General features: G+C 45.8%; 1 protein-coding gene across 6 annotated transcripts in view; it reads right to left on the bottom strand.

Moving 5' to 3' along the window:
• BLNK (B cell linker) overlaps positions 1-22363 on the bottom strand; it is a 73560-nt gene that overhangs the window by 8924 nt on the left and 42273 nt on the right. For 4 of the 6 annotated variants that reach the window (XM_028098801.2, XM_028098802.2, XM_028098804.2 and 1 more), the window contains 8 exons: positions 20594-20760; positions 15727-15808; positions 14479-14550; positions 7125-7194; positions 4944-4971; positions 4078-4120; positions 1738-1822; positions 1168-1199 (listed from right to left, as the gene is read on the bottom strand). In XM_028098801.2, coding sequence (XP_027954602.1) covers positions 1168-1199; positions 1738-1822; positions 4078-4120; positions 4944-4971; positions 7125-7194; positions 14479-14550; positions 15727-15808; positions 20594-20760 — 579 coding nt within the window. The remainder of the gene's footprint in view (positions 1-1167; positions 1200-1737; positions 1823-4077; positions 4121-4943; positions 4972-7124; positions 7195-14478; positions 14551-15726; positions 15809-20593; positions 20761-22363) is intronic. The other 2 variants (XM_028098803.2, XM_028098806.2) reach the window with 1 other exon arrangement.

The raw sequence follows: 22363 nt of genomic DNA, 5'->3' as shown, positions 1-22363 counted from the left end.
GACTGAGCCACCCAGGCGCCCCAAGTTTAATATTTTAAATGAAAAAATAAGTTTTAATTAAAAATGGATTAATAAATGTTTTAATTGTCTGTTTTTAATTACTACATTAAATATCAATAGAAAGAAACGTGTGAACCAAAGTTCTTTGGGTCTGCAATGATTTTAAGAGTGTTAACATGGCCCTGAGACCAAAACATTTGATAATTGCTGCCTTATGGCATAAACTTCTTCAAGGAGTTTATAGTCTGTATGTGGAGACACATGAAATAGAGAAAATACTTCACTGCATTCATTCATTCATTCATTCATTCGTTTGTTCGTTCATCACTGTGTGCCTGCCATGGATCAAAACACTGGGGATAGATATACAGCAGTCAAACAAAACAGCAAAATGCCCTGCCCTTCTGGAGCTTAAATTTTAATGGAGTGAGTGAGATAGACAATAAAGACATAAGTAAATATATGTACAATATTAAGAGCCATATACATGGAGAAAAATAAGCAGGGAAGGGGTTGGGGACTAGTCTTGGATAAACAGTATGTTTAAATAGGCTGATCAGGAAGGCCTCACTGAGGTGACACTTGGGTAAGATCTGCAGATAGAGAGGGAGGAGGCGTGTGGCTATCTCAGGAAAAAATGTTCCAGCTAGGAGTAATAGCAACACGCCTAGCATATTTGAGGGATAGACAGCGGGCCACTGTGCCTGGAGTGTGGAGGGAAAAGGGGAGAACAAGGGATGGAGTCAGCCAGCAGGTAAGGAAGGGACCAGGTGTGTAGGATCTGGTGGAGCCCTTAGCATGACTTGAGCTTTAACTTAAATAGCTATCATTTACTGCAGACCTTCTGTATTCAAAGCACTATACCAGGTATGTAATCTTCTTATTTTGAAAATAGTTGTACTGTTTTTATTAAAAAAATTAAATGTAAAATATGACCAGTATGACCAGCGAAATATTCAATCAATATTAAAAAAGAAGTAAAAATTATCCCAGATTTATCTACTTTTGAAAATAACTCTATGAAATAAATATTCTCGGCTCCATTTAACAGAAAAGGAAACAAGCCAGAGAGGAGCTAACCTCCTCCAGATGGACATGTTGCTCAGACACAAGGATCCAGCCTTACCCACAACCTGATATTACTTTCCATGACTTCATTGTACTTACTTGGCAGAGGTATGGGTTTGTGATGGATTTGTCTGAAAGGAAGAAGGTCAGATTAATTAAAGGGCAAAGCACAGGATGAGTAAGTTTGACATTTTGCTTGCACCAAAGATGCTCTGAGCAGGGGCATCCCAAAGGAGTCAACACAAACGGCCAATAAAACATATCTAAAAATAGGAAAGGCATCAAAACCTTCAAGGTAAGTAAAACTGTCCCCTTTAGTTTTTAAAAAGGAAGAGACTTGGCTAAAGCGTTAGATTTTAGTTAAGACTGATAATTAACCCAAATATTACATCTTTGTGATTCTAAGCAGTTCTTCGAAAGTTTTCTTCCTATTCAACACCTTTTAAAATTTAATGAGCACTAGGTGTTATATGCAACTGATGAATCACTGAACTCTACCTCTGATACTAATAATACACTATATGTTAATTAATTGAATGGAAATTAAATTAAAATTTAAAAAATTTAATTGCAGTGCAATGAAATGTCAGATCTTTACCAAGCCAGTGTCACTATGCAGTGTGACAAAACAGGTGTTAGGGAAACATTTTTAAAGGAAAGCATTCTTACTTCTGGGCAGGAGGAAACACTGATGACTGCATATTTTCTTGTCTGTGGCTAGCTGTTCGGTGGCGCTCAGCAGGTATAGGTTTTTCTGCATTAAGAAAATGCTCATATTAGGCTAGAATGAAATGTCTGTCTCCATGTCCAAACCCAGCAACATCAACTGAGAAGAACCGGATTCGGTCCGATGTCTTCCCATGAACATGGCTTTCACCAGGATGCCATCTGTTTATGCACCTCTCTGTCTGGTGATGTGTCTGCACGATTAGGAGTAGGACTCCTACCAAGCAATGTTACAGGCACACCTTTCCATTCTGTAGCAGTACCCATGGGGACTCAGCCTATGGGGTGGCCCTTTAAGTGTGTGAGTATAGGCGGCAGCCAGAGACAAACCAGTTTGAACCACGCTGGTGTCCCCCACACAGGTATTCCAATACCCTGGCGTATCTTCATTAGTCACAAGAGGTGGTATAAGTAATTTTTACTGGTAAGAGGTAAAATATCAGAGTTTGCAAATAATCGACTCTTTTTGAAAAATTACCCGAGCAAATTCAAGGTCAGCCCTATAATAATGTTCATCTCACTTGCATTTCACTGTGTTTTCCTGAGTGGGAGAGGAAGGGGTGGAGTTATAACTGGTACGCAGGGAAATGGGTGTAACCTGAAATGTAAGAAATTTATGTTGAACACAGTGAACCTGACTGCTGAACCATTGATGAATGTGATTATAAATTATCCTAATGCTTTATTCTTCCTCAAATTTGGTCCGGGGTGTGTTAAAATCTGGGTGTGTCTATGGGTGTGTGTCCCACATGGAAGAAAGGTGAACTCTTGGTCTTCCATTACAGGAACCCAAAAAGAATAAAAGTCATATCAACTCAAAGATCCAAATAAATGGTAAGACAGACCTCGGGGTTTCTTGTAATGCAGCGAAATTTGGAAGCCTTGAATCCCTGAAGGATGTTTTAAGTCTAGGTCAAGTTACTTTGAGCGACCATGTGAGATATTTTGTTCATGACATTACAGCTTGGTAATTTCAGAAGGAGAAACAGTAAACACACTTGGTTCCCACAGCCTGCTGAGCTTTGACCACCCCACTTCGCCTCTGCAGTCCCGGAGGCTTCCTTCCTTCCTTCCTTCCTTCCTAGGTGAGAAGAGGCTGCTTACCTGCACTGGGTTTGGATGATGGTTGCCTTTGTTCTTGAAACAAGTCACAAAACTGATGGCATGCCAAGCTCTTGCCCTAGGAGCCCTTTGGCAACAAGGACACCCAAGCTGCATGCCATGAGCTCCTTCTCTGCTGGTTTTCAAAGTCCCCTGAAGCCAGTGGAATCTGCACAGGGTCGAGCCTACTTCCTGCAGAAGCTTACCCTAACACTCCACTATTACTTGAGCTCCCTGCTCAGCAGGCATGGAAGACTGTAAGGAATGGAAGGACAGCAAGGCAAAAGCCTCAAAGGACAGGCAGATGAAAGAAAGCAAGACAGCAGCAGAAAGGGAGGGATACCTCAGAAATAGCCTGGAGAAAAAAAGATGTGGGAAACAGATATAAATAACCCCCAGTGGAGCAGTTAAAGCAGACAGGCAAGTTGGAGGACACATTCAGAAAATGTCCACCATCCATCATCAGAGAAACCAGGACATTTTATGGAGATGTGCCCCCGTGAACTCAGGACATGGGGAGAACACTCACTGGGGAGCTTCAGTTAGTGACTTAGATGGGTTCGGGACTCTAACTTCTTTATAGTGTTTTAAGTGTTGAGATTATGGGTAATTCTTACTTCTTTCTAGGTTTTTATTTTTTTCCCCTCCAGGATTTTTCAAATACGAATATTTTTTTAAATGGGAAAATTCTAATTAAAAGTATATGTAAGATTTTTAGGCTATGATAAGACAAAGGAAAACATTTGGAGACATATTAAAACAGACATTTGAATTCAGAGAACATTATTTTTGAAAACTTAGTAAAATAACTTGTTCAAATAAACAGATTTTTAAAAATTTCATTACCTTAACAAAGCTATTAGTTCTAAGATACGTGAATGGCTCTGAATAAGGCTTCATATCTTTGTAAGGCCATGGCACTGTTTCTGGCAAGTCATATGTCTACAAACAGGCAGGTTTGGGGCATGTAGACCATAGCCTTGCCCCAGAGACACTGACACGAAAGCTCAGGTCCTTACTACTCTTTGCAAAGTGAAGGCTATTTTGTTTAGAAAACTGCGTTTCAAATATACAATTGCCTTATAAATAGTGAGAGCAATTTAGAAACACACTTATGTACAAATCCTTAAGTCAAATAACTTTAAGAGGACACACTCGTCCTTCAGAATAATATAGATTTACCTTCACAAACACTTGCGGCATTCTGTGAAGAGGCAACTGGAGTCTATTAAAAAAAAAAAAGGCAAGGATATTTAATACAATGGAGTGTAGAAATAAATGTCAAAGCAATATTATTAAAATAAATATTTGGGGAGGACATTTCTTTGATGCATAGCTATTCTTTCAATCACAAGAACAACAATAAAAAACACACAGTTCCCGGCCCAACCTTTGCATTCCACGACAATGGATTAGGAGCGGGTCAGGGAAGGATCAGTGTCATCCTGGTGTAGGGACTTCTCTCTCTGCTCAGTCAACAGGGCTGACGGATACTGTGACCCCCAGTAGCTGCTGACCAGCTTGCACAGTGGGAAAATGGCATCTGGCTTTGGTCTTAGGGCCCCACCTCAGTGTTTGCTAAGTGACCATAAATGTTAGGCTAGGGAGTAGGTACTAGGTCAAGGTGGGCTTCCTCAAATAGTGGGCTGGCCCAGGTTCCCCGCATTCTGGCCAGAATCTGAGTTTAGTCAGACCTATATGCGCCTGATACACCATTAGCTCCCAGGCCAGCGGATGGAAAATAGGCTCAGGGGCTCCCCGTGGGGAAGGCAGATGTCAGCGGAGGCAGGGAGCCTGGCTTCCACCTTGGATCTGCCGCTTGCCCTCAGTGAAGCCACGCTGAGTCAAGTGAGGATGAGCTCCTCCCCTGCAGCATCTTCCCTGGCTAACCAGGAATGCAGAATTTCTCTTGGACTGTCTGGGCAGCAACTTCAGTTGCTAAAATTGCGGCCTTCACCTTAGCCGGAAGCATTGTCAGCTTTAAATAAGGGAATAAGCATAAGCATTGCAGGAAATATGAAACACATTTAAATGCAAAATTAACTTACTGTCTTCAGGGGTGTAGCTGGTTTTTTCCTGGGGGATAAAGAGATGGGGCTTTGTTAAAGCATAATAAAGATAAAGTGGAGCTGACTACTTATCATTTTACTCTCGAATTTAAACTAGAATAATAAACGTGATATGAGTGTGTTGGACGACTGTCCTTGAAGGGCAGAGGGGGATGGAAACAGGATTTAGCCGTGATCCTCCTAGCTTCAGATAGGGTCCACTGACAGATGGCAAAGAGTTAACTGGGGATAAACAGAAGCGCCAGTTGCCAGGGAGTCGGGAAACTGAATTCTTCTTCCAGTTCTGCGGCTGATTACTCTGTGACCTCAGGCCTCTTTCTCTCGCCTGCGAGGCCCGTTGGAGCTTTAAGTTTCATTGTCTGTAAAATGAGTACTACCATCAGTATTTCCAAAGCGTGTATGCAGAGCCCTCCCAGCCTCCAAGGGCACCCTTGGGCTACTGCCTGGGGCCGCGGGTGGAGACAGGAGGATGGCCCAGCAGGGGAGGCAGCCCCCAGCACCTCCCTGGCCAACTGCTGCCCCTGCTCAAGTGACTTACTCTCTACTAGGATTTCATCCTGAACAGAGAAATCCAAGACCAAAACACGTGTGAAAACCACCGTGATCTGTGGTCCTGAAGGGGTTTTCTGAGCTAACGCCCTGATTTGCCTTGGTTCCGGTAGAGAATGTAATCTAATATTTTAAGGGTATATGCTTCTCTTCTGCATTTATTTTAAAGACTCTCCCCCACCTTCTCTCTCCCTCTCTCTTGCTTTGGTTTTGGCTGACAGCTGGAAGACTGGGGGAAGAACACTAAATTCCTAAGTGCACTGGGTTAGGCTTTTCATCTGTTATTTAAACCTCACAGTGACCTCTAAAAATGGATACTATTGTTACATTTTAGAGATTAGGAAACTGAGGCTCAGAGATATTAAGTGATTTGCCCAAAGTGATAAAGCTGAGCCAAGGGAGAACTTTTGGTTAATAGACCCTTGAACTTAAGAATGTCTTTGCTTTGGGGTGTCTGGGTGGCTCTGTCAGTTAAGTGTCCGACTTTTGGTTTTAGCTTAGGCAGTGATCTCAGGGTCGTGAGATCAAGCCCTGCCTCAGGCTCCAAACTCAGCGCGGAGTCTGCTTAAGTTTTTCTCTCTGCCCCTCTCCCTGACGTGCTCTCTCACCCACTCTCTCTCTTTCTCCCTCCAAAATAAATCAATAAATCTTTAAAAAATGTCTTTGCTTTACACAGAAGCAGAATTACGATTATAATCAGGCAGGCCAGCTTTGCACATATTTAAGCGTGCTTTTAAAATATCCTATTGAATCGGTATAAAATTATGGGGTCACTGTGATATTAACCTATTACATCTCCTAACAGTTTACAAAGCTCTTTTAAATTCAATAAAGAAGAATGACTCTCTTGGGGCGCCTGGGTGGCTCAGTCGTTAAGTGTCTGCCTTTGGCTCGGGTCATGATCCCGGGGTCCTGGGGTCGAGCCCCACATCGGGCTCCCTGCTCAGCGGGAAGCCTGCTTCTCCCTCTCCCACTCCTCCTGCTTGCGTTCCCTCTCTCTCTGTGTCCCTCTCTGTCAAATAAATCAAATCTTTAAAAAGAAAAAGAAGAAATGACTTGCTTATTTCACCTTTGAAAGGAACCTCGACAGTGTGGCTTGGATCAAACCATCCAGTGTAAGCGGTTGGGTGTACATGTGTTTGTTTACAGATCATTACCTACTTGAAAGAGAAGCGGAGGAGGAGAAAGCAAAGATGGAACCTGCTCGTGGGTCTCAAAATTATTCAGGTGCTGGAGCTTCTGTCTGAATGAACACAAATCATTGAACTCAAGATTTAACTAAAAATTTAGGGGAGGAAAGGCTGCTAGTCTTAATTTCAGCAGGGGACCCCCTCGTCCAACTTGAAGCATGCCATGGGCGTGGAGGAGGAGAACAGAGCAGTGGGGCTTCATTTCCACACTCTTTAGGAACACACCTGTTGTGATGTGAGGTGCACCTATATCTGAGCTTGAGCTGGGGTGCTCTTCTGGATGGAAATAGAAAAGAACCGGCTTCCCCCCAGGTTCTCAGCCAGGACCCCTTTGTGGATTCCAGGCAGGCCCTGCCCACGGCAGTGGTGGAGACCATCCACTCACATCTCACAGAGCTGATCCTGCACAGCAGGTACTCACCTGGCCCTGGGCAGCGGGGATGGTGCAGCAGGAGAAGGTGACTTAGCGTCCCAGGCCCCACTGTTACGACCTGCACAAACATACACACAGGTCAGTCCCCAACTCCTGAACCTGGGGCCGATGGTCACAGTGAGGCTGGCCTCCCCGAGAAGCTCAGAAATACAGGCACATTTTTGGCTTCTTTCAGTTAAGCATGTATAGGTGGTTACATTGATGCCATTGGGGAAAATCTGTAGGCAAAGGTGATGGCATATTTATATAATGTCAATTTATAAGCTCAGAACCAGGATGTGAATTAGGGACTCCATCTTAACATTTCTAAATGACTTTCTCTTTTTCCCAATGGGACAAGGACAGAGCCCCTTGATTTTATGGGCTCAGTGAAGGGCCCCAGGCCCACAGCCAAGAGCACCCACTTGCATCTATATACGCTGCACAGATGGGCACACCAGCGGTGCCTAGAGACGGAAAGAAACAGACCCACCACTCCTGTGACATGCCTCTAGGCATTGCTTTTGCATAATCACACTGACTTATACTCTATCCCATCCAGAGGCTGTTCACTCACCTCTGAATTCTCAGGACCTCTGCCCATTGCCAGATAGGCAGATTGAGACAAATGACAAACTACTGCCCAAATCTCATCTTCCAAAGTTACAGAAGGGACCCAGAGGGCCTTGTCCACTGTACCTCATTTCCCCCCAAGACAGAAAGCAGACAATCACGAGGGAGGAACTGAGAGACAGGCAGAGCTTCACCGCTGGGACAGGGCAGGCCTGGAGGGAAGCGCCAGACCCCCGGCCAGCTCCCCAAGCGTCTCCTGCCTGCCTCCGCTCAGGCTGATGCTCGCCTGCCTGGACATTACGGCTCCGTAAGACAAAGCTCCTTATTGCCTTAGAGCGAACCGAAGATCTATTTTATTAAGAACCTACTACATTTCTAAGTCCACAATTCCTGTTGGACCTACGGGGTACTCTGTAAATAGAGGTTGGACCTGCCCTCGGTATGTCTTATTTTAGTTTGCAAGATAAAGCACAAATAGGTGAGCACGGAGACATAATCACATAGGAGGAATTACTGAGAAGCTGGTACGTGAAGAACACTGTGTTGGGGGTTGTGGAAGAGCTGGAGAAGCAGGGATACGCCTCTGGCCCCTCGGGATTTATAACCCGAGGGAACGCACACACCGTGCCCCCTCAGCTGGCAGGACCACCTATCCCAAACACAAGAAAGGGGCCTCAAGAACTATTGAAAATAGAGCTCATGGGGCACCTGGGTGGCTCAGTCATTAAGTGTCTGCCTTCGGCTCGGGTCATGATCCCAGGGTCCTAGGATCGAGCCCCGCATCGGGCTCCCTGCTCAGTGGGAAGCCTGCTTCTCCCTCTCCCTCTCCCACTCGCTCTGCTTGTGTTCCTGCTCTCCCTATCTCTCTCTCTCCCTCTGTGTGTGTCAAATAAATAAATAAAATCTTTAAAAAAAAAAAAAGAAAGAAAATAGAGCTCATAAAGCTCATTCTCATGTACTTTACTAGAGAGAGGCCTTCAGGCCTTCACTCAGAGCCCATCCATCCACCCGTCTTCTACATTCAGTTCTTACACGGGGCCAATTTCCATGAACGCTCACAAAAGAACAGCCAAGAGTGCATGGTGTCGCCTCCCCAGTGCCCCGTGAGGGAATGGCCCCTCCATGTGACTCCCACTTAGATGTTATCTGACCTTGATGTGACTTTGGAAAATATTTTGGAAACATTTTGAAAAAGAGACCACATTTGGAATTTTTAATATTTCACATGATGATAAACTGAAATGTCATCTGGAGTATGCATCCAACTGTGTTTCATCAGCTAGTAGACCAAATTATTGCTGTTCTTCGAATTCTTAATGCCTGATTGACCCTATTAAAATGCCTCTGGCTATTCGTAGATTTTGATGGAAGATCTCAGGGAAGGGGGAAAAAAAAACCACCCTTGTTTGAAAAATAAGGAAGTAGAAAGGCCTAAGTCAGAATTTCCTCCCAGGGGTTTTCCCTCTTTTTCAATGCCACGGGCTCATTTGGCCTGGGTACATTGCTGTTGTCATATTTACTGCCTGGCTTCTCTACTAAGCTTCCCTTCCCTTCATATCTTTAGTCTGCCAACATGTTCCTTCCCCCTTCCTTGCTCATAAATCACTTCTGCGATCAGAGGGAGGGGCATGCTGCTCCCTCTGTGGTGGTAATCCAAGCACCGGTGGAAAACCCATGGTCTCTCTCATCAGGAAGATGGAGTTCTAGTTACTTCTTTGCCACCAGACTGGCTGGTGGTCTCTTATAAGCCACTGTGCTTCAGTGTTCCCCTCTGTGAAATGGGGACACAACCACCTACTTACCTAACTCAGAGTTATTGTTGCAAGACAATAGGAGAACTTTGAAAATGTAAAGAATTAGCCAAATATAAACTAATATTGCTGGAAAGGGACTGAAAGTATTTGAGGTTAGAAATGAAAAGAGCCAGATGGAGAAGGCTTTATACTGTATGCCTCCGTCTATATGAGCTGTCCAGAAAAGGCAGATCTATAACAACAGGAAGCAGATCAGCGGTTGCCTAGGGCTGGGGGTGGGAAGAACATTCACCAAAAACAGGCATAAAGGATCTTTTGGATTTGGAAATTTTCTAAAACTGGATTGCAGTGATGGTGAAAAAAAACTCTGTAAATGTAATGATTTATAAAAAATACTGCATTATACATGTAAAACGAGTGAGCTTTATGATATGTAAATTATAACTCATAAAGGATCTCGGTAAATGTGATTATCGCTATTTTTGTTTTAGCATCTTGTTATCAACCATCACAGTGTCTCCAGGTGCTGGGCTTCTATGCCGGGTACTTTAAATGTGCCATCACCAAGCCTCACATCACATCATGTGGAGCAAACGGAGGCTCAGAGAGGTTAAGTGGCAGGGCTGGGGTTGAACAGCAAGGCTAGCTGAGTTTAAAGCCAGGTGGACATTTTCCTCTCCAGCCAATGCCTCCTAATGTTACTCTGGGGTCTGATTTGGCAGGTCAGACTCACTTGCTGTTTCTCCCTTATATGGGGAAAGATTAGTGAAAGAGAGGCGGGCTTTTGTGGATGCCCATGGGAAGACGGGGAATGACTCTCTTATCTCATAGGCCGGGGTGACCCTCTCTGCTGCTCTGGGCCTGAAGTCAGACCCAGGGGCACGGCTGAGGTAGGACAACCTGGTCCCTTCTTCGTGACCAGGATCCTTGCTTTCTGGCAAAGCCAAATTCTTGGCTGGAATTCTCCAAAGGAGAAATTGGAAATGTGATAAAGAGAGATGTGTCCAAAAGAATAATAAAAGAAAAATCAGCTTTGTTTTAATTGTATCGAGCAAAAAATGATGTTAATGTTCGCACAACTGGTGCTTACCAAAGTTTCTCAACTAGGAAAACGACCTACTCATTTTTCCTTCTACCACATGGATTTTATGCATCACCCTCTCTTCAGTTTTACATACAATGTTGGTTAAGTTTCCTTATCCTTAACAATCTCAATGTTGGCGTAGTAAGCCCTTGGGATTTCACTCTCTTCTAGCTGTTCTAGAAACTCTATTATTATTGGGGCTTGCGCACCAGCTGGGGCGTCCCTTACCTGATCTCAGGTACCGTGTGAGCTCTTACCAAATAAAGAGATTTAATTTAACAGCTTCAGAACAATTTGGCTTATAGGTAAAATTCAACTTGCATGTTGGCAGGGAATTGTAAATTCCCAAACTCTTCCTCTGTTTTAGGAAATAAGGAGAGAGAACACTTTCTAAGGGCTACCTACTTAGAGGAAGTTCAGAAATGCATGCCCTGTCTACCTCTTCTGACAAAAGCTACAAATAAATCAGCCAGGGGCTGCACAGCTTACTTCCAAATCACATTTAGAGATAAATCACCAAAACACTTCAGTCTTTCAGTTTGTTTAGACCAGTGGTTCTTAACTGGGAGTATTTTGTACCACCCTCCCCCCTGCCACCCTGGGGGTCATTTGGCGATGTCTAGAGCCATCTCTGCTTATCGCTACTGGAGAGGGGTTGGTATTGGCACCTAGTGGGCAGAAGCACCCAAGGATGCTGCTAAACATCGCACAGTGCACAGGACAGAGGGGACAACAAAGAATTATCGAGCCCCAAATGCCAGTTGTGCGGAGGTCGAGACACCCTGAGTTAGGGTAAAACTCTAGGCAGAAAGGAAGACACAACTGTCCCTTGAGATGTGTCTAGGGCCCTCCGCCAGACTGGTCATGAATCAAGGCACGCAAAACAAAGGATTCGGAATAACGGCACAAGAGCTATCACTTTAGGAGTGGGATTCTTATATGTTTACTCAACTTAATCCCCTCCCTTCCAAGGAGCAGGTGCCACTTTTTTCTCCATGTTTTCAGAGGAGGAGACTAAGAAACGTAGAGATTGCTCAGCCTGTTTGGAGCCTGGCACCTAGCGCAGGTCAGAGCCAAGCCCTACGGCTTTGGAGTCTGTGCGGTCCCGAAACTGCGCTTCTCCATGTGGAGCACGGAGCGCAGAGCACAGGTGGAGGCCGCCCCTGCACCTAATCCACTGTGTAGTACTCGGCAAGCACCTTAGGAGCCATCAAAGAGCCAAAAGCAACATCCATTAACCAGCGGCCAGTGCCAGGGTGCACTGCTCTGACAGAAACACGGATCGGAAGCCTTAGCACTTTCATGATGCCTATCCAGGCACTATCTGAGTCTTTAAAGGCTAGTAGATGGTTATACAAAGACACAGGCAAGTAGTCTGATGATTCCTTTTATCAAAATCATCTCTGAAAACTGCACATTCAGAAAATCGTTCTAACTGTTCAGGTTCGTCCCTTCCAAATTATCTCACTTCCTCCCTCTCCTGTACTTCCTCCCATCTGTACCCAACAATCACATAACCAGGAAATTATTTTCTTGTTCAGGTCTGGTTTCTTCTGATGCCTCCAGTATTAAAATATAGCTTTGCTAGATTAATAGAAAATCAACGAATAATAAATCCAATGGTCATTGGACCATTAGCCCTCATGATGGTGCCACGTGATTCCTTAAATACAGCCGGTACTGGGGGACTCATTCACTCTCAACCAACTGACTAAACCACCATTTCAGCACCTACTCTGATCCAAGTCCTGTCTAGGCCCTGGAAACACAGCTATGAGCAAGACGTGGAGCTGAGGTCTTATAGGAACGACAGGCAGAGATCTCAGGGGAGATTGAAGGGGCAGTGCAGGGTACTACAGGGGCACCAAAGGGATCCGCCCCTATGTGAGGTCAGGAAAGGCCTCCTGAACACGTGAGATCTAAGGCAACATCTTCAAGGAGCTTGCAATGTACGTAAGGAGATTAGACTGAGACCCAGCATAATCAGAGAATAGGTGTGGGATGAGGCTTAGAGCAAAGGAGAGCTCTCTGAGGGCTACAGAAAACATAGGAGGTTTCTTAGAGGGGAGACTTCAAGCTGGGCCCCGAGGATGGTCAGGGTTTGGTGTCATAAAAGTGAGAATATAAACAAAGACCACAAGGCACAACCCGTGATGAACAGGCTGATTGGAATAGCGGGGGTGTTTTACGAAGAAGAGGTCCTTATAAAGTAAGAAGAACACTTTAAAAGGCAAACACCAGAGATTATTAAGCTATCATTCTAAAGGAGGGCTTAGGCCTTCATGTGGGTTTCGGGGAAAGGTTTTCTGTTCTGGTCATAACAACCCTTCTCCCAAGTTATCAGGAGTCAGGCGTCATCACTCCAGCTGGGACCAAAGCCACCTTGCCATGACCTTTCAGGTTGTTGTGTTGACATGTGTTCCCAGAAGTTAAGATGAGCTGGAAGAGGTGGCTCTGACCCCTTCCCCCCACACATAAGGAGCCGGTGGGCTTTGGGGGAGAGAATAAAGAAGACAAGAACTTGTGAGGAAGGTGAACAATGCTCACCAAATGAGTCTGTGCCCTGTAAAGAAAATAATTTTCTTTCATTTTCTCTCAAGGATCATGTCCCTCGAAGCAGAGCTCAGTCTCCCAATATCTGTGTTCAGCCTTCAGTGCTGGGAGGGAAGGGAGTGTGTGTGTGTGTGTGTGTGTGTGTGTGTGTGTGTGTGTGTGTGTGATAGATATGGGCCTAGTTGGGGGAAGAAGGAGGGAAGGCTGGAGGGGAGGCCCCTGCCCCTCTCTGTGCTGGAATAGGGTGGGGTGTGGGCACCACCCAGCATCACAGGCCTTGGCCTTGGGGCTGCCAATCTGTACAGCAGACAACTAGGAACCATGGGGTGTGCATGGTTTGGGTACGGGTGACATGGTAAAAACTAACTTTGACGTGGAATAGAACTAGCAACACTTGGAGGCTTTCAGAAGCTCATCTTCGTGACAGAGGAGAAAGCCTGGAGGCAAGGGTATGGCTAGGGGACTCTCAAAGACGGGAGGTAGGAGGTGTGAAGTGACAATGTAATGGACTAGGGTGGTCACAACTAAAACGGAAGTGTGGGTTTAGGAAAAAGACATAGCAGAGGCTTTGGAAAGAACACAGGCCCTCAGACATGTGGCCCGCAGGCTAACAGGCACAGAGGACTAGGCCCACCCTACACGGAGGGAGGCCATGAATGCATTGAGCGTGAGGCCGTGGGAATGTCAAGTGGTTCAGAAGAGAAATCAGGTCAAAAGCTGGCCACCAGGAAGTTACGGGCTTAGACAAGAGAAGTGAAACCAGAAAAATGGATGAAGCCCAAAGACGTGAAAGATAATATTCTTTCCTGAGCATTTGCTGTGCCAGGCGTGCATGAAAGCTTTCCCATGCACAATTCCAGAATTCTCCTGTCACAGGGCAGGGACTCTTATCTCCATGTACAGAAGAGAAAATCTGGAGAGTAGAGAGGCAAAGAAGAGGCCCAGAGTGGTACAGCTGGCAACCGGGGGCACTGAGACTCCAACCCAGCTCTGTCTGGTCCAAAACTCAAGCTCTTAACCACCACACTATTCTGAAAGAAGAGTGGAGGGCTGAGGGCCAAACGGTGCAGACACCCTCAGTCAGCGCAGGGGCGAAGGAGGAGGAGCCAGCAAAGTGCCAAGTGAGGTAGGAGGGAAACCAGGACTTGGCCAACAGAGGCCCAGGGGTCTGGGGGCGGGGGTGGGGGGCAGGGTCCCTTAACATAGTGGCCACCAGACAATGGAGGAGGACAAGACCTTCTGTCACAATTTATTAAGAAATTTGGAAAGACAAGTGATTATTTCTTAACATTTGGTCTGAGTTGTTTGTCTTACTTGGAAAAGATTGAAAAGCCAAGCCGCCAAACATAATCATTTCACACACACAAAACCCAAACACCAAATCATGCGTGTACTTTACCTGAAGCTGTCCCTGGAGGAGGGGCTGGCTTTGAGGAGTTATTTGGCTTGGTGGATCTATTCACCATGGGAGCTTAAACACACAAACATATACATACATATAACAATCATAGATATAGTTCATTGTGGGAGATTCACACTTGCGGAAAAACGCATCGTGGGAATGATGGGGTCAGAGCAGGGAATTTGTAAAGAATGGGAAAGACACTTGTTAAATACATAAGCCACGAAAGAAGTCTTCTCAGAAGAAACGTCTTTGGTTAAAGGGATAATCAGATTATTTTATGATAGGGATTTTGTTAAAGTGAACGCAGGCTTGTAATTTCACCAGCCTAACTGGTGGTCCAGGAGATGAAAGAGTTTTTGTTTTCTTCATCAGGAGAAGTATATTGAACCAATAGTGGAGGGACCAAATTCCCACCTCTCCTGCCACATGCAACACACAGCATTTCTCTTGGATTTTCTGGGGTTTTGGAGTGGGGAGCAATTTAATGCCTATTTATGGTTTCATGGTGACGGGTGGCTGAGGAATTCAGGTGGGTCTTGAGGCTGCTGGTGCTATCTGGGGAGGCCGGGAGAGGGCTGCTACAGAACGGCAGAGTAAAAATGGAGTATGACGACTTCAGAGTCGAGTTTGTGAGATGAGGAACGTTACTTGAAGAAGCATCCTTTCCATAGGATCCTAGTCTCCACAGCAACTCGATCCAGAGCGAACATGCCCTGCTCCGCTCCCGGCCTGAGGGTACATGGCTTTTAGAGATCACTCACCATGGCATTTGTTATTCCTCGAAGGGCTTTACCAACAGAGGGTCTCCCTTCACCTGAGAGAGCACTACATTTAAAGAGTCAGGACACAGAGCGGCTTTCGCTCTCTCCTGTCTTCCGTCCTCTGTGGACATTGTTCCAATGCAATAGTTTTGAGGCCAACATGTTGGCCTATGGCTTTGTGAGGATTAAGTTTTATGAGAAATCCATCCTAAGTGAGGACAGTTCAATAAGAACCTAGATGCTTTCCGAACTTGTGATGGGAGTATTAAAGCACGGGAGGGGCTGGAGGAAGAAGGGCGTGAAAGGTGTGACTGAGATGGGTCTCCACGGATGCTCTGCCCCCCCACCCCTCGCCAGGGAGGCAAATGGGAGAAGGGGGGGCCCGGACTTTGCGTGCCCCCTGCTGCTTGCTACCCAATAGTCTCCTGCGCCCCTCCCTCAACTGCTACAATTTCAGATGCTCAAAACTACAAACTCTTGCCTTTTTCAGCTGGGAATGAACTGTCTTCTGTGGGGTGAATGTAGTTCTCATCTTCATCGTCCACAGGGACCACGTAATCAACCTGAAAGAAATACAGACGTGAATGAGAAGAAAGCTGTCCATGCCGGGCTTACTGTCCGGGAAGGAGTGGTTGTTGTTGCCGTTGTTTTTTAAAGATTTTATTTATTTATTAGACAGAGAGAGAGCGCACAAGCAGGGAGAGCGCACAAGAGGGAGAAGCAGCCTCCCCGCTGAGCAGGGAGCCCAATGCGGGGCTCGATCCCAGGGCCCTTGGATCATGACCTGAGCTGAAGGCAGACGCTTAACGACTGAGCCACCCAGGCGCCCCACAAGGAGTGGTTTTTAAAATACTTCTATTGAGATCGAATTAAGACACCATTAAATTCCCCTATGTAAAGTGTATAACTTCGTGGGTTTGGTATACTCCCAGAGTGTGCAAGCATCACCGCAATCTAAGTGTAGAACATTTTCATCACCCCCAAAAAGGAGCCCAGTACCTGTGAGTCACTTCTCATCTACCCCTTCCCCGACCTGGTCAACCACTAATCTACTCTCCGTCTCTAGGATTTGCCTATTCTGGGCATTGCATAGAAATAGAATCACATAGTATGTGGTGACTTCTTTCCTCCAGCATAATATTTTCAAGTTCAACCATGGAGCAGGTCGGTACTTCATTCACTTGTATGGCCAAATAATATTCCAGGTTTATGAATGTACCACATTTTGTTGGTCTGTTCATCAGCTGGCGGACATTTGGGTTGTTCTCTCTTTGGGGCTTTTATGAATAATGGTGCCAGGGACATTCAGGTACATGTTTTTGTGTAGATGTACATTTCTCTTGGGAATATACCTCGTGGTGGAATTGCTGGGTCACACGGGAGCTTCTGTTTAAGTTTGAGGAACGGCCAAACTGCTGTTCCCAAGTGCCTGGCCCCTCTTCCATTCCCACCAGCAGCGTAGGAGGGCTCCAATTTCTCCACGTCCTCACTGACACTTGCTATGGTCTGTCTTTTTGAATGTCACTATCCTGAGATGGGAAGTGGTGTCTAACTATGGTTTTGGTTTGCATTTCCTGATGGTTGATGATGTTGAGCATCTTTCTGTGTGCTTCTTGGCTCTTTTTATATCTTCTTTAGATAAAAGTCTATTTGACTCCTTTGCCTATTTTTACTTGGGTTGTCTTTTTTATCATTAGGTTGGAAGAGTTCTTTAAATGCTCTAGATAGAAGCCTCTTATCAGATATAGTTTGCAAATTTTTTTCTCCCATTCTGTAGGTTGTCTTCTTAAATCCTTGGTGGTGTCACTTGCAGCACAAAAGTTTGACATTGTGAAGCCCATTTTAACTCTTTTTTCTGTTGATGCTTGGTGCCCTATCCAAGACACACAAGGTCATAGAGATTTATACCTTTGTTCTCTTCTAAGAATGTTATAGTTTTAGCTCTTACATTTAGGTCTAGGATCTATTTTTGGCTAGTTTTTGTCTTTGGTGGGAGAGGGGTCCTCATGTTTTTGCATGTGGTTATACAGTTATCCTGGCACAATTGGTCTAAAAACCATTCTCTCCCCACTGAATGGTCTTGGTAACTTTGTCAATAATCAATTGACCATAAATTGGGGGAGGAAGTGAGTTTATATTGCTAGGAAACAAAGGAGATAATCAGATCCCAAATGTGGTTTTTGCAACCCATCTTGGTGGGTAGCCCTGATGGATTCTAGAGAAACAAAAACCATTTATTGAGCACTTATTGGCAAGTGCTCATCTGAGTACTCTCCATGTGTTATTTCACTCCATCCTTATGACAATCCAGTAAGGTAGGTGCTGCTCTCAGCTCCATATCAAGATGAAGAAACTTGAAGAACCCGAGGCACAGAGAAGCGGAGTAGCTTGCTCATGTCCTCACAGTTAAAAAGTAGTAGAGTCTGGGATTCAAGAATCATTTCAAGGATCCATACTCTTAGCCACTACATTCTAGGACCTTCCTGCCTTCCCCGTCTCTTTCTATTTTATTTCTACTCTCTCTTCACTTAATTGCTATTTCTCATCTCTTTCTTCACCTCCAAACCTGGCCTCTGTGACCTTGGATACGTTTTTCAACCCCTTTGCACCTCATCTGTGCCATTTCCTTATCTGTAAAATGGGGACGATAGTACCCATCTCATAGGGTTCTTGGGAGGGCTTACTGGGATAAATACAAAGTCCTCAGAACACCATTTGATTCCTAGCACTCATCAAGTGCCTGCCACTCTTGTCACTGTAGCACAGATGCTCCTTCCTCCCAGGTTTTGCTCCCTCCCCAACTATAGTTAGTCTATACCCCTATACTTTTCCTGGAACCTGTACAGCAGAGCTAAATATTTTTAGTTATTTATGCTTGTGCTTGACTTCTTCTTTTCCTATCTAATGGTTCAGCCAGATCTTAATGTTGGCCTATTTTTTTCTTTTTTAACCTCTTTCTTTATCTTGACTGTCCATCTGCCCATTCCAGAATGCAGCCTCCTCCATACTTCTCCTTTTCCTACTGGTTCAGACTTGCCTGAGCCACCTCCACAAGGCTGCTATTAGCAAAACTCTGCCTCTCCCCACGGGGGTCCACTCTCAGCTATTCACAGAAATGGAGAGCCTTATATAACGCACCATATTCATTTGTATTCTGGGTCTGAATTTGTATCTTCATATAGATTTGCCAAATGCTGAGAGAATTCACAGTGAGCTCCTAACAGCCAGTCTCCGTATCCTGTCTCCTGCTCAGCTTCTTCCTGCCAGCCCCTTCTCACCCCAAAAGGTCAGCATCGCCTCTCAGACAGACAGACAGACAGACGACTGGCCAACCATCCTTTCTCTGTCAGCGGACTTTCTGACTTAAACTAGCGCTACAGTAGAGGTCATAAACAGAAAAGCTTACAGAGGCAGGCAAGGAACAGCCATGGGGATGAGTGCAGAAGAAGGCTGTGTGCACACCTCATAGGAGTGGTGGGGCCTATGACCAGCTCAGACAAGGGTCAGGGACTCACAGCTGAGCTGGAGGGTTGCCGTGAGGCTTGGCTGCTCTGAGGCTGTGACTGGTCCTGGGTTGCCAGGCTTCCTGTTTTCAAGAGAAACTACAAAATGGGTTTTGTAAAGACTCTAGAATATGCTAGAAAGGAACATATGACACATGGAATCCTTCCATGTGCGAAGCACTGTATTTAGTGCTGTATATGTGTTCTCTTACTAAATCCTTAAAAATAACCTGAAGAGATTAAAAACTGAGGCTCAGAGAGGTTATCTGGCTTGCCCAAAGTCACACAGCTAGTAAGGGTCAAAGCAGGACTTTGGGCCTAAATGCTGCTTCTATCTTATTAAAAAGTTTCTCTTTTCCATCTCCTGCTGGGCTACAAATTACATTAAGGTGGAAATGTAGGTCGTTTTACAACATGTTTGTACGCTTTAGGTTTTATCACCTTTGGCATTTAGAAACAGTTATTTCTGGGGTGCCTGGGTGGTTCAGTGGGTTAAGAATCTGCCTTCAGCTTAGGTCATGATCTCGGGGTCCTGGGATAGAGCCCCACGTCAGGCTCCCTGCTCAGCGGAGAGTCTGCTTCTCCCTCTCCCTCTGCCCCTCCCTCCCCTGCTCGTGCTCTCTCTCACACAGATAAACAAAATCTTAAAAAAAAAACCAAAAAACACAAGTTATTTCTTCAAAAGCTGCTGTAAGATTATGTCCAGGGATGGTTAAGAGTTGCCTTTATTGTTATTTTGCTTCTTTTTTTTTTTTATTTTAATTTGGACAGGTTTTATTTTTTTATTTTTAAAGATTTTATTTATTCATGAGAGACAGAGGAGAGAGAGAGAGAGAGAGAGAAGCAGAGGGAGAAGCAGGCTCCCAGGGAGCAGGGAGCCCGATGCGGGACTCGATCCCAGGACCCCAGGATCATGACCTGAGCCAAAGGCAGACGCTTAACCATCTGAGCCACCCAGGCGCTCTATTGTTATTTTGCTTCTAAGACTGTTATACTTGTAAGGTTGTTCTAATGGCTAAGTTTGAGGGCTTGCCTTTGTCCTTATTTAAAATACAAGTACCTCTGGGAGGTATTAGGTATTAGGCCTTATCAGTCATTCCTACAACAGTCTGAATGAGTTTATCAGCACCTTTTCAAACAGGAGCTATTCCATAGGGAATAAGACTCATAAAACCTGGGTGCTGACAGACGGGAGATGCTGAGATAAACCCAGAGTAGAGCCCTGGACAGTCTGTCAAGGTGGGTCAAGGCTGGATAGCAGGGGCTGAGGGAAAAGGGAGTGAGAAGCAAGAGGTGCCAAAGGGAAGTGAGGTGCCGCCTCCTCCACAGGCTGTGCAGAGGCCTCCCTACCACCAGGGGTCTCCATATGTGTCCCACCGCACACTTCTGCGTCTCACAGGAGAAATGGGGAGAAGTGGAGAGAAAAGGTGGAGGAAAGAAAGCAAGGCAGATGGAGCAGATAAGCAAAGCAGTATACGGATAGGGAAATCTCTTACGGAGGAAGGAGAAGTTTCACAGGAAACCAAGAAGAGAGGTCTGTAGGCTAGTAAGAGGGGCCACAGATCCAGTGCTGGTATTACCCATGCGCTCTGGAAATGAAAATGCTGAAAAGAAGGCCACATATACCATTTTTTGAGAGAAAAACCTCCCTTTGGTTTACCAGTGGGGAGTTAGAGGGGTGGGTGGTTAGTGCTGGCTGGGAGAGAGGGGCACGGAGGAGGACGCCAGACCATCCCGGCCCCCACCCCCCTCTCCCCTCCCCCTTTCTCCTTCCCTCCTTCCCCCTCCTCCGTGCATCCTGCTTTCCACTTGGACTGGGAAGCCTTTGGGACAGATTTACGTTACCTCATCCTCCAGTTCTTTGGGTTTGGGTGGGACTTGAGGTTTCTGAAGAGAAGTCAGGGTCGGCAGAGTGGAGGTCAGCCTGGCTTTTGCTTTTGCCGAAGGCCAGTCAGGCTTACTGGGAAGTGTCTTGCTGAAGGGCGGAGACTGCCTCTGGCTTGACCGATTGTCTTGAAAGGAACAACAAAGTGTAAGATGAAAGGGGCTCTGGATCATTCCCTGAGCCGAAGTATCCCAAATGATTAATCCGGGCATAAAGTGTAAAATGACATTTGGGCAAAAAATCAACTGCCCATTGACTTACATTATAAAAACCAAAAGAATGTCATCAAAAACATCCTCCCAGGGGAGTGATGGAGATCCAGGGACTCTGGAGAGCAAGGCAGATGGAGCAGACAAGCAAAGAAGTGTATAAGGATAGGGAAATCAGCCCAGCACTCTGCCGAACAGAGTGGATGGATGGCCTTGGCAGCAGAGAGGCCTAAAAGGGGTGTGCTCCTCGAAGGTTCACTTTGCGCTATGAACACTTAAGGGCAGTGATTCTCAATCCTGCTTTCACATAAGAACCCCCTGGGGAAATTTTTTTTTAATTTAAAAATTTTTCTTTTAAAGATTTTATTTATTTATTTGACAGAGAGAGACACAGCGAGAGAGGGAACACAAGCAGGGGGAGTGGGAGAGGGAGAGGCAGGCTTCCCGCGGAGCAGGGAGCCCGATGTGGGGCTCGATCCCAGGACCCTGAGATCATGACCTGAGCCGAAGGCAGACGCTTAATGACTGACCCACCCAGGCGCCCCAACCCCCTGAGGAACTTCAAGAAAATGCCAAGGCCCAGGCCCCACCCTAGACATACTAGCTTGAACTTGTGGGGACTGTCCCGGCATAACAGGTTTCCCAAAAGTTTCCCAGGTTATTCTAAGGTGTCTTCAGAGTTGCAGCTACTGATCTGAGTGAACCTACATGTTCTTCCCCTCGATGATTTCCCTCAAAATCATGGAGAGCCCGTGGGTTACCCCTTGTTGGCGACTGTGTCCTCAGCATGTGTCAGGGAATGAGTGCAGGCTCCAAAGTCAAATGGCCCTGAGTTGGGTCCCCTGCTCTGCCTCTCATTGGCTGCACTTGTTATTCATGATTCAACCTCTCCAGGACTCACATTCCTCATTTTTATTTATTTTTTATTTTTTTATTTTTTTAAGATTTTATTTATTTATTTGACAGAGAGACAGCGAGAGAGGGAACACAAGTAGGGGGAGTGGGAGGGAGAAGCAGGCTTCCCACCGAGCAGGGAGCCCCTTGCTGGGCTTGATCCCAGGACCCTGAGATCATGAGCTGAGCCGAAAGCAGACGCTTAACGACTGAGACACCCAGGTGCCCCTCTTCCATAAGATTCTTGAGAGGGTGAAGTAGGCCACGACTGAAAAGCACTACACTGTTAACTACAAAAACTCTGGGAGTATGTCTGTCTTGCTTGCTGCTGAATGCTCAGGGCTCAGAGTAGCTCTGGCACATAGTAGGTGCCCAATAGGTTAATTGTGGCATGAAGCAAGGGGCTATGCCCAGCGCCCTGTGAGGAGGCAGGTAACGGCAATGACAATGGACACGGAGCCCTTTACACGCAGGGACACTGTACAAATGTTAGCATCACCGTGATCATCACCAACACGCTCCCCCCACCCCACCTCTGCTGAACTTAGTTACCTGGAACACAGCCTTATTTTCGGGAGACATTAAAAACCACATCGGGCCTGGAGGCTACATCTGAGCTGTGCCCAT

This window comes from Eumetopias jubatus, unplaced genomic scaffold (genome assembly GCF_037043125.1).
Source record: "Eumetopias jubatus isolate StellerSeaLion01/CBP00866 unplaced genomic scaffold, mEumJub1_p1.0 scaffold_17, whole genome shotgun sequence".
Classification (NCBI taxonomy): Eukaryota; Metazoa; Chordata; class Mammalia; order Carnivora; family Otariidae; genus Eumetopias; species Eumetopias jubatus.
Note: the sequence above shows the minus strand (reverse complement) of the source record. Positions and strands in the feature narration are given on the sequence as shown.